The sequence below is a fragment of the Drosophila suzukii genome, chromosome 3 (assembly GCF_043229965.1).
Source record: "Drosophila suzukii chromosome 3, CBGP_Dsuzu_IsoJpt1.0, whole genome shotgun sequence".
In the NCBI taxonomy this organism is placed as follows: Eukaryota; Metazoa; Arthropoda; class Insecta; order Diptera; family Drosophilidae; genus Drosophila; species Drosophila suzukii.
Window position 1 is genome coordinate 59785011 of NC_092082.1, and position 15380 is coordinate 59800390.

General features: G+C 42.9%; 2 protein-coding genes across 2 annotated transcripts; one reads left to right on the forward strand and one right to left on the reverse strand.

Moving 5' to 3' along the window:
• Positions 1 to 12: 12 nt before the first annotated feature.
• Positions 13 to 11352, forward strand: aux (cyclin-G-associated kinase). Its single transcript, XM_017076825.4, has 9 exons — positions 13 to 367; positions 833 to 1063; positions 1135 to 1274; positions 1331 to 2293; positions 8457 to 8866; positions 8933 to 9306; positions 9365 to 10332; positions 10386 to 10547; positions 10605 to 11352. The coding sequence occupies exons 1-9, from the start codon at positions 181 to 183 to the stop codon at positions 10713 to 10715; spliced, it is 3546 nt and encodes a 1181-aa protein (XP_016932314.2). The 5' UTR covers positions 13 to 180; the 3' UTR covers positions 10716 to 11352.
• On the reverse strand, positions 11169 to 13278 carry DhpD (guanine deaminase). The gene is made up of 5 exons (XM_017076826.4): positions 12907 to 13278; positions 12591 to 12851; positions 12337 to 12491; positions 12010 to 12283; positions 11169 to 11954 (listed from the first exon to the last, which is right to left on the reverse strand). Exons 1-5 carry the CDS (start codon positions 13078 to 13080, stop codon positions 11391 to 11393), a joined length of 1428 nt encoding a protein of 475 aa, XP_016932315.2. The 5' UTR covers positions 13081 to 13278; the 3' UTR covers positions 11169 to 11390.
• Between the last annotated feature and the right edge of the window lie 2102 nt (positions 13279 to 15380).

Here is a 15380-nt window from a genome sequence, read left to right on the forward strand (position 1 = left end):
CGGAGTTAACTGAGTCCGCTCACACCTTCAATGGAACCTGCACCACCGCAGCCCTGCGCATTCTTTTTATTTTGTTTTTAGCCATATCCAAAATGTTGTAGTTCTGTAAATAGGGGCCAGAAAGTACAAGGCAAATAGTTTGCGACCAAATATAACCTACTTGCGTTGTCCACCAGCAAAATGGGCGAGTTCTTTAAATCGCTCAACTTCAACTATTTCTCCTCCAGCGATGGTGCTCCATCTGCCAACGGGGCTGCAGGAGGCGGAGCAGCAGGTGCCCTCGGGAGCAGACTGGACAACGACTTCGTGGGCCAGGTCGTCGAGGTGGCTGGCCATAGACTGCGCATCAAGTGTGTTATCGCGGAAGGTGAGAGACGAGGGCGGAAAAAATCAATAGGATGCGTAGCCAGCAGCCACCAATTGTGAAAAGTGAAGACAGAACCAAACACTTGGCTGTGCTTTGTTTACGCTTTCTAATTTCGTGTTGAGCTGTTCCGTTTCGCCTTTTTTAGTCAACATCCTCATTTTGGCCACTTACTCGGTTACTTATCAACCCGTCGGGTTTCTGGACCTATGAGTCATACCTCTCCAAAGTGATCGGTTTTCACAAACAAGTTCTTATATAAGAACGGCACTGGATCCATATGATGGTTACCAACTCTAAACTGAGACAGAGAGCAGAAACATACATAAAACACGTACATACATACATAGATAGCGGGTTATAAGCTGGCAACTCCCATTTTTCTCGTGCCCCTGCAATTAGCATTTAAGCAGACCCTTATCTTCGCTTTGTTATCAACATCCTCTCTCGCTCTCACCCCTTTTTTAGGCGGATACGCCTTTGTGTACGTCGCCCAAGATGTCCAAACTGGAACCGAGTACGCCCTCAAGCGTCTGCTCGGGGCTGATCAGCAGTCCTGCACTGCCATTATCAACGAGATCGGGATCCACAAGCAGGTCTCGGGCCACGGAAACATTGTCGCCTTTATAGGCTCCAGTTATACTGCGCCGTCATCGCAACTCGGGGCACAGTACCTTCTACTCACAGAACTGTGCAAAGGTAAGCGCGACCTTGGTCTCCAATCTGCCTATATATATAAATAAATTTATAAATTTTTGTATGCTTTGCAGGGGGGTCCTTGGTGGACTGCTTTAAAACAAACAATGCTACCATCGAACCGTCTTTGGTGCTGCGCATCTTTTACCACATGTCGCGGGCCGTGGCCTGCCTGCATTCACAGTCGCCGCCGATCGCCCATCGAGACATAAAGGTGAAAGTGCTACAAAAACTCAACTCCCTCCGTAATCATGTGCGATTCCGTTGCAGATCGAGAATTTTTTAATTGGTAACGACAAACAGATCAAGTTGTGTGACTTCGGCTCTGCCACCAAGGAGGTGCTCTCACCTACGTTTGAGTGGAGCGCCAACCAGCGAAGCATGCTAGAAGATCAGCTTAACACCGTGACTACCCCAATGTACCGGGCTCCCGAGATGCTCGATACTTGGTCCAATAACCCAATCGGTCCCAAGGCGGACATCTGGGCTCTTAGCTGCATTCTCTACTTCTTGTGCTACCGCAGACATCCCTATGAAGATGGCGGCAAACTACGAATCATCAACGCCAATTATATACTTCCTCCGGATCCTCAGTACCAATGTTTCCGCGATATCATAAGAGGCTGTTTCAAAGTGAACCCGGTCGAGCGCCTGGACATTGACATGGTGCTCGAACGCTTGGCAGCCATCGCGGAGACAAACAACTGGTCGCTGAAAGGGTCCATAGACCTGCATGGAATTCCTATCGAATCCTTACCGGCTGAAAGTCCCGCTCGAAAAAATTCTTTTCATTCGGAGTTTTACACCGAATCGTCTAGTACGACTCCTCATGCAGCGTCCCCCGCAACAATCGCTTCCTCCTCCACTAATGGACACGGGAGACTGCTGTCGTCGCTGCGCGGTGGCGCTGGAACGTTGTTTAAAAACATAAAGGACACATCCACCAAAGTGATGCAGACAATGCAGCAATCAATCGCCCGCAACGATCTCGACATCAGCCACATCACCTCTCGGATCCTGGCTATGCCCTGCCCATCTGACGGATTTGAGTCGGCGTACAAGACGAATAACATCGAAGACGTTCGTTTATCTCTGGAGAGTCGGTTTGATCCAAACAAAATAAGCATTTACAACTTTGGCCAACGTACAGTACCGCGGTTACCACCACCCGTGCGGACAGTTGAGGCAGGTTTCGTTTATGGGTGCACACAGGCTCATGCTCCCAATCTGCAGGTATGTAAAGGGGAAAAAATTAATTTGATTTTTACTAACTAAAAATGTATTGCATCATGTAAATATTTACTTTGATTTGGGTGCGTAAATTGGGTAATACTCTAGATGAAGGTCTGTCCCCCGAAATTCGTGAACAATTTATCGATGGACCGCGGTTTCTTAGGAATTTACATGCAGAAAAAACTTTGCGGTCAGCCATGGTTCTCTTGTAATTGAATTTCAAAGTTCCCAGTTTAATTTTTACGCAAATTTTTTGGGTGAGTCCCGTCTTCAAGAGTGTTACCGTATTTTGCAGTGGGCGGCTCAGCGATGTGTGTGTGACGACTGCTGTTGTACGCTGGCAGAGGCTGTGCAGACCCTGCAGAACCAATCATCAGTACCCCCACAAAAAACTTCGATGTTCTTGTCATACAAATGATTTATCATTTCATGATAAATTCATAAACCTTTAATCGGAACGTCATCGACAAAAATCAAACATTAACAAGAAAGGAAGTTAACTTCGGCAAGCCGAAGTTTGTATACCCTTGCAGTTTTAATTATTAAATTTAATTCGAAATACTTAAAAATGCATAAAATGATATCCCCATTAGTAGCTATAATTTGTTTCATATTATTTTCCCACCATATGATATAGTCGTCCGATTTTGATAAAATTAAATTCAGAACTTATTAAAAAATGTTTATATACTACCTGCAAAAGAAAAAAGACTTTTGGGAAAGTTTCAGCCCGATGTCTTTAAAACTGAGAGACTAGTTTGCGTAGAAACGGACGGACAGACGGACATGGTTAGATCGAGTCGTCTGGTGATGCTGAGCAAGAATATATATACTTTATGGGGTCGGAAACGTCGACTTCACTGCGTTGCAAACTTCTGAAGAAGAGATTCGAAGAGATAATATATGAGAGAAAGGGAATTTCGGATTTGACACGATTGTCGAATGAGAACGTCGGCTCGGCCGACGTCGAAGTCGGTACATTAATGACACGTGATGTCATTGGCCTATTGTTGACATGTGGAACTGCATGGTAGCCTTTTCTTATGCCCGCTTAATGGGTCGCAGCCGACTGCAGGACTAAATGTTAATTTAGTCTCCCAGCGCTCAGTACGGAAAAAATAATTTTAACATAGGGTTTCCTAGCGTGTAATTTATTTCGAAAGGTATTGACAAATCAAATAAAATTAAATTTACATGAAATGAAGTCTTCAAATTGTGGCCGCCAGAAACTTTCGCGATTTGTGGGCGTAAGAGTAGACATGGGCCTTATAAGCACTAGTGAAATCTGCAAGACAACTTTTATCTTGCAGCCGTAACATGAGAGAACGAGTCGAGTGCCCCGACTATCAGCTACCCGTTACTCAGCTAACAGACTTTAAAACAAAACAAGAAAGGAAGTTAACTTCGGCAAGCCGAAGCTTGTATACCCTTGCAGTTATAATTATTAAATTCAAAACAAGGAAGAACGCTATAGTCGAGTACCTCGACTATCAGATACCCGTTACTCAGCTAAAGGGACCAAAGGGAAATGCAGATATGCAAGCAGCCAAGCGATATTGAAATGCGCAAATTTTTGGATCAATCGATAGGTATTGACGAGACCAATACATTGCAGTTACAATTTTGTATCTAGCATGAAAATTGTGGTCGTCACATGTTTGGGCGGCTTGTGGGCGTTAGAGTGGGCGTGGCATATTCGAGTAACAAACTTTCGCTGCGTACAACACTACGGAATCTAAATCTGAAATTCCAATTCTCTATCTTTGATATTTTACGAGATATCCGCGTTCATATTTACGATTTTTTGAAGTTGGTGGGCGTTAAAATGGGCGTGGCACGCTGCTGAAACAAACTTGCGCTGCTGAAACAAACTTGCGCTGCGTAAGAAGCTCAGGAATCTGCACGCCAAATCTCAATAGCCTAGCTCTTATAGTTTCCGAGATCTCAGCGTTCATCCGGACACACAGACAGACAGACGGACATGGCTAGATCGACTCGGCTAGTGATCCTGATCAAGAATATATATACTTTATGGGGTCGAAAACGCTTCCTTCTGCCTGTTACATACTTTCCGAAAAATCCAGTATACCCTTTTACTCTACGAGTAACGGGTATAAATACAAAAAATGATATTCACAGTACTATAAGATAATATGTCAGAAAATACCGAAGCTATAATTTGTATTGTTTAATATTATTTTCCCACCAATTTTCCGATCGTTCCAATGGCAGCTATATGGTATAGTCGTCCGATTTTGATAAAATTTAATTCGAAATTCAAAACTAATTAAAAAATGTTATTTCCAAGCTTAGGAGGTTATATGTTAAAAAACACTTAAGCTATAACTTGTTTCATATTATTTTTCCACCAATTTTCCGATCGTTCCTATGGCACTTATATGATATTTTAATAAAATTCAATTCGAAATTCAAAACTAATTAAAAAATGATATTTCCAAGCGTAGGAGGTTATATGTTAAAAAACATCAAAGATATATATTTTTTTTCCGATTATTCCCATGGGAGCTATAAGACATAGTTGTCCGATCAAGACTGGTTCCGACTTATATACTACCTGCAAAAGATATAAGACTTTTGGCAAAGTTTCAGCCCGATAGCTTTAAAACTGAGAGACTAGTTTGCGTAGAAACGGACGAACAGACGGTCAAGGCTAGATCGACTCGTCTAGTGATGCTGATCAAGAATATATATACTTTATGGGATCGGAAACGTCTCCTTTAATGCGTTGCAAACTTCTGGCTGAAATCATTATACCCTCTGCAAGGTTATAAAAAGGAAGCTAACTTCGGCAAGCTGAAGTTTCTATACCCTTGCAGGTCGTTCCCATGGCAGAATTGTATATACTATACAGAGCTTTCCCATTTCCAGAAAACTTAAAAAGTAATTACAGAAAAGTTAAGATAATGTTCCATTTCAATTTACTACCGTATATGTTTACCGAAAACGAAATATAAAGGTCTTTCTATTGTTTTGACATAAATTTTTCGATCCTTCCTTTGGCAGTAGTAGTCTGATTTTTATTAAATTGAAATCGTAATTCTGAAATATTAAAAAAAACAAGAAAGAACGCTATAGTCGAGTACCTCGACTATCAGATACCCGTTACTCAGCTAAATGAAGATATGCATGCAGCAAAGCGAGATTAAAATGCGCCACCTACCGGCGGTAGACAGATTTAAGCGTTATGAGCGTTAGAGTGGACGTATCAAATTTTTTGATCAATCGATAGGTATTGACGAGACCAATACATTTCAGTTAAAATTTTTTATCTAGCATGACAATTGTGGGCGTCACAGGTTTGGGCGGTTTGTGGGCGTTAAAGTGGCGTGGCAAACTTTTTTATGTCAATTTATTGATCATTCCTGTGGGAGCTAGGATATAGTTGTCCGATCCGGTCCGTAAGAATTTGGAAGGAAAGACTGATCTAGAATATATATACTTATATGGTCGAAAAGATCTTCTTCACTGTATTGCAAACTTCTGACTGAAATCATAATGCCTTCTGCAAGGGTATAGCAAGAAACAGGGCTGTTAGCCAACTTTAGAATAAAATTTCATAGCATATATTTTAGCGCGTTAGAGTGGGCATGGCTCTCCGCTGTAGAAAACTTGCACTGCTCAATATCCCAACGGACTCTGCTGGCAGTCCTTTATATACTTTATTGGGTCGGAAACGCTTCCTTCTACCTGTTATATTTCCGACGAATACAATATCAAACAGAAACACCTCTTAACGAGGTAAAAATCTAAGGACGATCGCACCTTCAACAAACAATAGTTCTGATATCAGCTCTTGTGACGAAAATGATTTATACGATTTACTAAATAAATACAATTTCTTAATTTTTTTACATTCGGCATATTGAATAGCAGCGTCCGAATGTAAACAAATTAAGAAATTGAGCTGTTTAAGATCATCTAAAATTTTCAGGCAATTTATAAAAAGTTTGGGACGAAAAAATAAAATCAATTCTCCAATTAAAAAAAAAAAGGTTAGAAAATCTTAATAAAAAACTTTTGCCCATAATTTTTAAACGGTGGTGTTCATACAAATCGTGTTAGAAAGGCGTACATAGTATTTCGAAATACCTTTCTAATAACATATATCACAAGCTATATCACAAGTTACGGGTGTACAAAATTTAGCTATTTATAGCTATTTTCTCGTCAAACTAGCTAGTTTTTCCAAAAGTGGTAGAATTCATGTTTCTTATATTGAGCTGTTTAACGTCGTCTAGAATTTTCAGGACTCTAAAATAACGTTTTGGGACAATATGACAAACTGACAAACAAAATAATAATTTTTACTTTGAGAAGTCCCCAAAATCTTGTTTTGCGAATTACTTTTAAACGAATCATCCGATTTTAACAAATGGGGTGTAATTCGACGCGTATTTTATCCCCAACGGCCACAACAGATCAATTTTTCACGTTTACACTTTAGCCTCTCTTTCTCCCAAACCTCGTTACTAGCCCACGTAGTATTTATACCCGTTACTCGTAGAGTAAAAGGGTATACTAGATTCGTCGGAAAGTATGTAACAGGCAGAAGGAAGCGTTTCCGACCCCATAAAGTATATATATTCTTGAGGATCATATACATATATTCTCAGGATCACTAGCTGAGTCGATCTAGCCATGTCCGTCTGCCCGCCTGTCTGTCTGTCCGGATGAACGCTGAGATCTCGGAAACTATTAGAGCAAGGCTATTGAGACTTGGCGTGCAGATTCCTGAGCTTCTTACGCAGCGCAAGTTTGTTTCAGCAGAGTGCCACGCCCATTCTAACGCCCAAAACGGTGGCTCCTACAGTTTTGATGCTAGAATAAAAATTTTAACTGAAATGTATTGTTCTCATCAATACCTATCGATTGACCCAAAAAAAGTTTTGCACGCCCACAAACCGCCTAAACCTGTGACGCCCACAATTTTCATGCTAGGTACAAAATTTTAACTGAAATGTATTAGTCTCGTCAATACCTATCGATTGATCAAAAAAAATAGTTTGCCACGCCCACTTTAACGCCCATAACGCTTAAATCTGTCTACCGCCGGTAGGTGGCGCATTTAAATATCGCTTTGCTGCTTGGATATCTGCATTTCCCTTTGGTCCCTTTAGCTGAGTAACGGGTATCTGATAGTCGAGGTACTCGTTTGTTTTTTAAATAGTTGTAACAATATTTCCGATATTTCGTATGTAAAAAAGTTTTACAACACTGCCTACGGGACACACTGATAGGCACTTCTGGTGTTTTTTCTGGTACTCAAAGATCCCTTGATAATCAAATACTTGGACCGATAAGTATCTAAAATATAATTTTGCTGATTCATAAGAGCTGTAGTAGGGCATCGAGTATTAAAACTTATTTAATGCTTTTTGCTTGACCGGTGGGAACGATCCAGAGAACCCGCAAAGAGCGAACACTACGTACTGGGCCAATGTGGCACTTAAACATGTGAATTCTACTTGTAAAATTCTGTACCGTTGGCGTTTTAGGTATCTAAAAACTGTGTAATGTTCTTAATTTATATATTTAAAGCTTATTCGAATATTTTTCATCAAAACAATAAATTAAAAGTTATAAAAAATAATCAATAAATAAATAAAAGGTGTCACTTTGAATCGATCCTGCGTCACATCTGCGATACGGACCAGCCCAGCCGCTGTAAGTTCAGAAATTTTATAATTCGGTACAGATCATACAAAAAAAAATTTATATTTTTCAGAAGACATTTATTTTTTGTAGAAAATATGGTGATTTTTTAGGGTAAAAAACTTTTTAGGCTAAGGGTACTCATTTTTAGAAAAGGTGATGCAAAACAATTTGGTTTTTGCGTTAGACTATCGAATTTTCAGGAAATAATTTCTAGCTATAAGTTCTTGTTTTTAGGGCGATTCTTGCTTATGGTAACCATTTCCTATACATACTTAAGTAATGATTTCTTGATTTAAGGAAAATTTTCTTAACTTTTGAAAGAATTTCCTGGTATTTCGAAAAAATACATTTTTATGGCGATTTTCTAAAATGTAAGGTACATTTTATTTTGAGTGTGTTGCTGGTATCTTATATATTTGTACATTGTACATACATTAATCCGGCTTGATGCTATCTTCCGTTCCTAATGACGATACTTTTATTTTAGGGTCTGTTTACCGTATCAGCAGACATGTACAATTTTCTTAACGCGGATCCAAAATCTATTGTGATCGTGCAGACAGGAGACTCGGGTGGGTGCACTGCCGCCACCGTCATCTGCGCGTTACTCATGTATGCAGATTTGCTGCAGGAGCCGGAAGACGCTGTGCAGGTTTTCGCCGTTAAGCGCCACACCATTAACCTGCGCCCCTCTGAGTTCCGCTACCTGTACTACTTTGGTGACATCCTTCGGCATACTCCCCTGCTGCCACACTACAAGAACACAAATCTTGTGTCGCTTTGTTGCCAGCCCGTTCCCAGAATGACCAAGGTACGCGACGGCTGTCGGATTTACATGGAAATATACTGTAACGAGACCTTGTTGCTAAGCACACTGCAGGACTATGAAAAAATCGGGTAAGATTAGCTCGAACCGAAGCAATGTTAATATCTTAATACATAAGTCCCGTTTTGGGTTGCCAGATTTCATAAAGCTGGCCCAGGAAAAATAGTGCTGCCGATTAATTTAACCGTCTGTGGTGATGTGACTGTTGTGCTGTACCACGCCCGAAAGGGAATGGTGCGACCACAAGGCCTAAAGATATGTCAGCTTCAAATAAACACGGGGTTTATTCCCGAACCAGAAACGTTAATTACGTTTACGAGCCAAGACCTGGACGACCTGCCAGATCCCGAGCAAGTGACCGCAACCTTCAGCGTATCGCTCTCGCTAACTGTGACTGACTCCGAAATCCTTCCCAGCCGTAAGCCGCCATGGATACCAGCCAAGCCCATGCGATCGCCAGCCGCTTTGTTCAGCTCGGACCTGGAGTTTGCAGAAATGCTGGACAATTTCGGTAAGTTATTGTGCGTTTTGAGTTTGCGCATTGTAGTGAACATGTTGCCGTGCTCTAGTTACCAAGCCCACGCGTCCATCGTCACCGCTGGGGCCTCGGAAGAGCGATCACTCGAGCTCTCCGCTCGTGTTGCCCGATGTCACAGAGATTGCCCACGAACCTCCGACGACTGTGCCAGAGCCCTCTCCGCCTATCGACCTGCTTAACCTAAACCAGCAGCCTAATGACGCACCAGCAGCGGATCCTTTAACCAGCGCCAAGCCCAGCACAGATGCCAGCTTTGACTTGTTAGGAGCCTTTGGCGATGATGACTCAACGGGCATAGGCTCAGCGCCCATTCCCGACATACTTCCACCACCGTCACTTCAGCACCCGCTGCCGAGAGTCAGCACTGACCCGTTCGACATATTTAGCTCTGAAGACCAAGGCTATGCGCCCAGCATAAATAAATCGGGCGGGCCAGAGCTTCCACCTTTTGTTGGCTCCTTACCAGCTTTTGTTAATAAGCCAGCGGTGGCTAAAACTGATCGCTCACCAACCCAGCCGCCCAAGGCATCTTCAGATCCCTTTGCGGACATCGCCAACTTGGCTTCAGGACTCAACATAAACTTTAACCGGAGCACTCTGAGTGGAAAGTCTCCTGTTGGCAGCAGTCCCCTCGCGACGCAATTCTCTAGCCCCACTCACCGGCCGTCCACATCCTCGAGACCCCAAGAAAACTTTATCCAGACACTTCCACAACAGCAGTGTCAGCCTATGGGGTCTGTCAGGTCACAGTCGCAACCACAGTCGGTACCTGCTCAATCGCGACCGGACTACAGTCGTGTCCACTTCGATTCACAAAAGCCAGTACAGCAAGCTGGTGCTGGTGAAACCAAGAGCTCCGATATATTTGCAGACATTCTAGGCCAACAAGGCTACTCTTTCGGCAGCAAAATGAGCCAGGGTCCGCGGTCCATCAATGAAATGCGCAAGGAAGATTTGGTTAAGGATATGGACCCCAAAAAAGTGCGGATTATGGAATGGGTAAGGCATTACGAAGGATGGATAAGAACTGCGTTTTAATTTCCTAATCTCAGACCGATGGTAAAAAAAACAACATCCGTGCGCTTCTGTGCTCCATGCACACAGTGCTGTGGGACAACGCAAAGTGGCAGCCTTGCCAGATGTCCACCATGGTGACCCCGATTGAAGTCAAGAAGGCATACCGTCGCGCCTGCCTAGCAGTGCATCCTGACAAGGTAGGTGCCATTTGTTAAAAATACATTTTATTTTTTATTTTTGTGTTTTAATTCTAGCACAACGGGACAGAGAACGAAGAGATTGCCAAGCTCATTTTTATGGAACTGAACAATGCATGGACAGATTTCGAAAACGATGCCACGCAGCAAAATATGTTCAATGCGTAAAACGCGTGTTATACCTATATATTTAAAGCAGTTAGCCCTAATTATAGTACTGTCAGCGGAACATAGTGTAAATTCTTGTAAGAGTATAAGCTTTAATCTGTAACGTTAAATTATTGGCTAGTGCCACCAACTGCGCAGGCAACTAAGGAGACCCTTATTAGCCCCTTTGAAATTCTCAACACTTGAAGACAATGAACTTAATTTGTATACAAGCAAAGCCAATCCCTACATTCCTATTGCATCCAATAGCCGTTCGTTACGTATAAAATCGAAGTAATCACCCTTGGCGATTATCCACTAAAATGACCCGGAAATTGCACGCCTTATCCATCATCTCATAGAACTCGATATGTTGTATATAATATATATACACTTTATTCGCTACATTTAGATTATGTACGAGATATCCTGAACCCATTTATTGCCTTTGTGCATATAAACTAAAAATTGATGTAAACTCAAAGTATAGTTTATATAACTGTTTCGAGTATAAAATGTAAAACGAGTACACAAAATAGGTTTTACTTCTTAAAAGTCCAACTGTACATAAATTATATTGAAAGTTATCTAAAAGCAAGATTACGTTTCAGCATTTAGTGTCTATAAAAATAAATTTCCCATTTGATTCCTTGTGAAATGCCTATGTAAAAGTATAATGGATAGAGTACAACTAATCTATTTTAATTGGCAGTCGTTCTTAACGGGCTTACCGGCCACAAAAACTTCTAAAATATTGCGATCATTGCCAGTGTAAATGAACTTTTCTACCAGCTCGTCGACATTCAGCCTCCGCACGGGATTTTCTACGACGCTTACATCCACTAATAGGGCATCAAACTCCTTCCCTAATGCAAAGTTTCCAGTCAAATGATCCAGGGAAAGCGCCTTGGCGCCGCCTAAAGTTGCCAAATACATTGCCTGCTTATACTTCAGCGGAACGTAGTTGGGATCTTGTGCTTTCGCCTTCCCCGTTCCGCGTATGTTCTGTTTTTTGAAGAAGTCAAGGTGCTTAGACACGTCCAACGTGCGCAGAAGGGCGTCCTGAATTGAAACGGAGTTTCCACCCGAAACGTCTGTGCCAAGACCGACGGTCACGCCGTTGTTAACAAGTCGCTGGATGTCGCACAGTCCCGAGCTGAGCATTGTGTTAGATGCAGGACAATGTGCCACCGAGCAACCGCGAGTCCTAAAAAGCGCGACTTCGTCGTCCTCGAGGTGCACGCCATGCGCCATTACAGTCTGCAAGACAAGAAGGATAAGTAGAGATCCCAAACTCAACCTAAGACGTCGTCACCTTATTTGTCAGCAGTCCAGCCTCGTCGTAAGCTTTGGCGTAACTGGATTTAAAGATCCCCTTTACCATCTCGATCTCTGCTAGATTTTCGCTGATGTGGCTCTGGACGTGAAGATCGAATCGCTTTGCAATACCGCCCAGTTCCTTTAGTAGTTCCTTACTGCAACTGAGAGCGAAGCGGGGAGTGATTGTGGGTAGCACCAGGGAACTGCCGAGCTTCCGCATCTCCTCCACGAACGCCAAAGTAGCACTAGCCGACTCCTCTGCAGTCTCCCTATACAGAACAACTAAGTTGACCAGTCCAAATCCATCACGCTCGGTACTCACACGTAGAAGTCAGGGCTGTTGCAGTTGGAGCAAACCTTGCCAACGAGCGCCCGCTGGCCTTGGCGCACCGCCTCCCGCGCCAGGATCAGCGTCGACTCCAGGTGGTTCGTGGCGAAATAGGAAGCCAGGGTGGTTCCACAGCGCAGCGTTGCGTGCTGGGTTATCACATAATCATTATCAGAAAATAGAAATCGACCGCGGGGGGTGTGTGATAAGAATCTTGGCTTCTCCTATGTTTACTGCTATGTACTTACGACAACGCTTTGGTAAACCTGTTGGGCGTATTGTTGGTCGGAAAACTTTGCCTCCAGCGGGAAGGTGTACGTGTTCAACCAGTCCAGAAGGGGCATGTCGAGTCCCAGGCCCACTTGTGCGAACTGCGGAGCGTGTATATGGCAATCGACGAAGCCAGGCATGATGAACTGGCAATCCGTCAGCCAAACCTCGCGCAGATCCTTGGCCCGGACCGGGTTGCTGGACACCCATTCCTGGTAGTCATGGCCAATTCCTATTATCTAGATGCAAAATATTTTTACGATTCTGTTTTATTATGGGGAAGTTAATGTGAACCTTTCCGCAGTCGTCTACCACCAAAAATCCCTTTTCGAATGACTCAAATTCATTGAAAGACTTCGTGTGCACAATAGTTCCAAAAAAAACAGTTGACATCGCTGAGCTCTTACTATCAGCGTCTAAACGTGTTCCCAAGCAGACTTTAAAGCACGCAATGAATTCGATCTGCATATGTATGTATGAAAGTGTAGCCAGAGGAAAAAATTGACTTTACCCCCAAAAAATTTTAATAATTTAAAGTTAAAAATTCAAAAAATTTGAAAAAAAAAATATGTATTGATGGTAGAACATTGCTGAAGTAACGCAAGCATGAAATATGATTTCGGCTCTGTTTTCATTTAATATAAATTATTAAAGTCTAGTCAGATCGGCTAAGAGTTTCACAAGTAGAAAAATCTTATTCTTTGTAGTGTGAGCGAAGTTTTCAAAGTTCACCCGAAGTGCATGTAGCATGGTCTTACTGTCAAGAAACTAGGTTTGTTGACAAACGGAAATCAAATTAATTTGAGCAATTTAAAGAAGAAGAGTCTGGTGCGTAAAGAAATTAAATAATAAATAAATGGAATGTTCAGCGAATGTTTTTATTCATGTAAAATAGTAGTATAAAGCTTCCTTCTCGTCCCACGGATGCTTCGCCATCTTTTCCGCGCCATCTGCAGGAAGAAGGAGCCGGATTTTGAACGGGGTTGTCCCGCCTAATGCTGGAGGAAGTCGACCAGCATTCTAACAATGGCTTTTCCAGGTGCCCCTTAACGGGCGCGTCCGCCATTACCGCTTTAGCTGCCAAGTAGCTGGTGGAGGTGGTGTGATTCCCCAATGGAGCTCTTCGGAGATTATTCTGGGGGCTGTGCTAAAAAGATATTTTTATTAGTACAACGTAACCAAATTCTTTTGGCCTGAACTTTCTTGGCGAGGACACGCCCGGTAGGATCTCCATGTAAAGAGCGAAATCCCACTGGGATCCTCTAGTAGGTCTTGCTTCCTGTCGTTGAAGTCCAACAATAATGGGCAACAGCTTGGATTAGGCGTCCTTTTTCTTTTGCATCCTTTCTTGTTTTCCTTCAATTTTTAATTTTTAGTCTCCACATCGCATTTGCACAAACACCGCCAAAGATTAAATTTCCTATTCTTTGTGCCGCGGCTAACGGCGTTCATCGAAAATTCACTCGCAAAATCAGGTATTTTTTCTGGTATTTCCTTAGCTCATCTGAGTACCGCGCTGAAAAACAGACCAGACGAAAAGCGTTAGCCGCGTATTTGCCTCTCGCTCACTCCTATGGTTAGCTCGCGGTTTTCGTCGATCTGAGTACTAGGCTTTAGCCACGAATTTGCCTCTCGCTCACTTCTATAGTTAGCTTTCGGTTTTCGTCGATGTGAGAACTAGGCTTAAGCCTAGTACTCAGATCGGCTAAGAGTTTCACTAGTCGAAAAATCGTATTCTTTGTAGTGTGACCGAAGTTTTCAAAGTTCACCCGCAATACATGTAGCATGGTCTTACTCTCAGGCAGTTGGGTTTGAAATTTAAATGTAAAAAGGAGGAGTCTGCTGGTACACAAAGAAATTAAAATAAAAATAAATGGAATGTTCAACGAATGTTTTTATTTATGTTAATTAGTAGTTTAAAGCTTCCTTCCCGTCCCACGGATGCTTCGCTATCTTTCCCGCTCCACCGCAGTCCAGCTCCGGTCTCGATAGGCATATTGGACCTTGAGGAAGTGGGAGCCGTATTGGGAACGGGGTTGATCCGCTGATGCTGCAGGAAGTCGCCCAGCATCCTGGCAGTGGCTGGCTATGGCTTCTCCAACTGTTCTTTAGCAGGCGCCATATTTTCCTCCTCCCTATAGAAGCCAGCGGGTCCTCCAGCTCCGCTTAAGCTGGCAAGTAGCTGGTGGTGATGTCCGGAGTCCTATTGGAGAGGTCGTCGGAGATCGTATTACTGGTGGTTCTGCTAAAAAGATACTTCTATTAGTACAACGCGACCAAATTCTTTTGGCCAGATCTTACTTTCTTTGCGAGAACGCGCCCGGCAGTATGTCCATGTAGAGATCGAAGTCCCACTCGGCATGTTCCTTCCCACTGGGATTCTCTAGTGGATCTCCTCCAGCACTTCAACTATTCTGCGAATTTGCCCCTTTTGTGGAATTGCTTCCTGTCGGTGAAATCCCGCAATAAAGGGCATAAGCTTGGATTTGGCGTCCTATTTCATCTGCTCTGACCTTCTGGATTCGATTTTGAGGTTTTTCTCCCATTTTTAATTTTTAGTTCCCACATCGCCTTTGCACGAACACCGCCAAAGATCAAATTTCTTATTCTTTGGGCCGCGGCTAACGGCGTTCATCGAAAATTCACTCGCAAAATCTGGTATTTTTTCTAGTATTTCCTTAGCTTATCTGAGTACCGCGCTGAAAAACAGACCAGACGAAAAGCGTTAGCCGCGTATTTGCCTCTCGCTCACTCCTATGGTTAGCTCG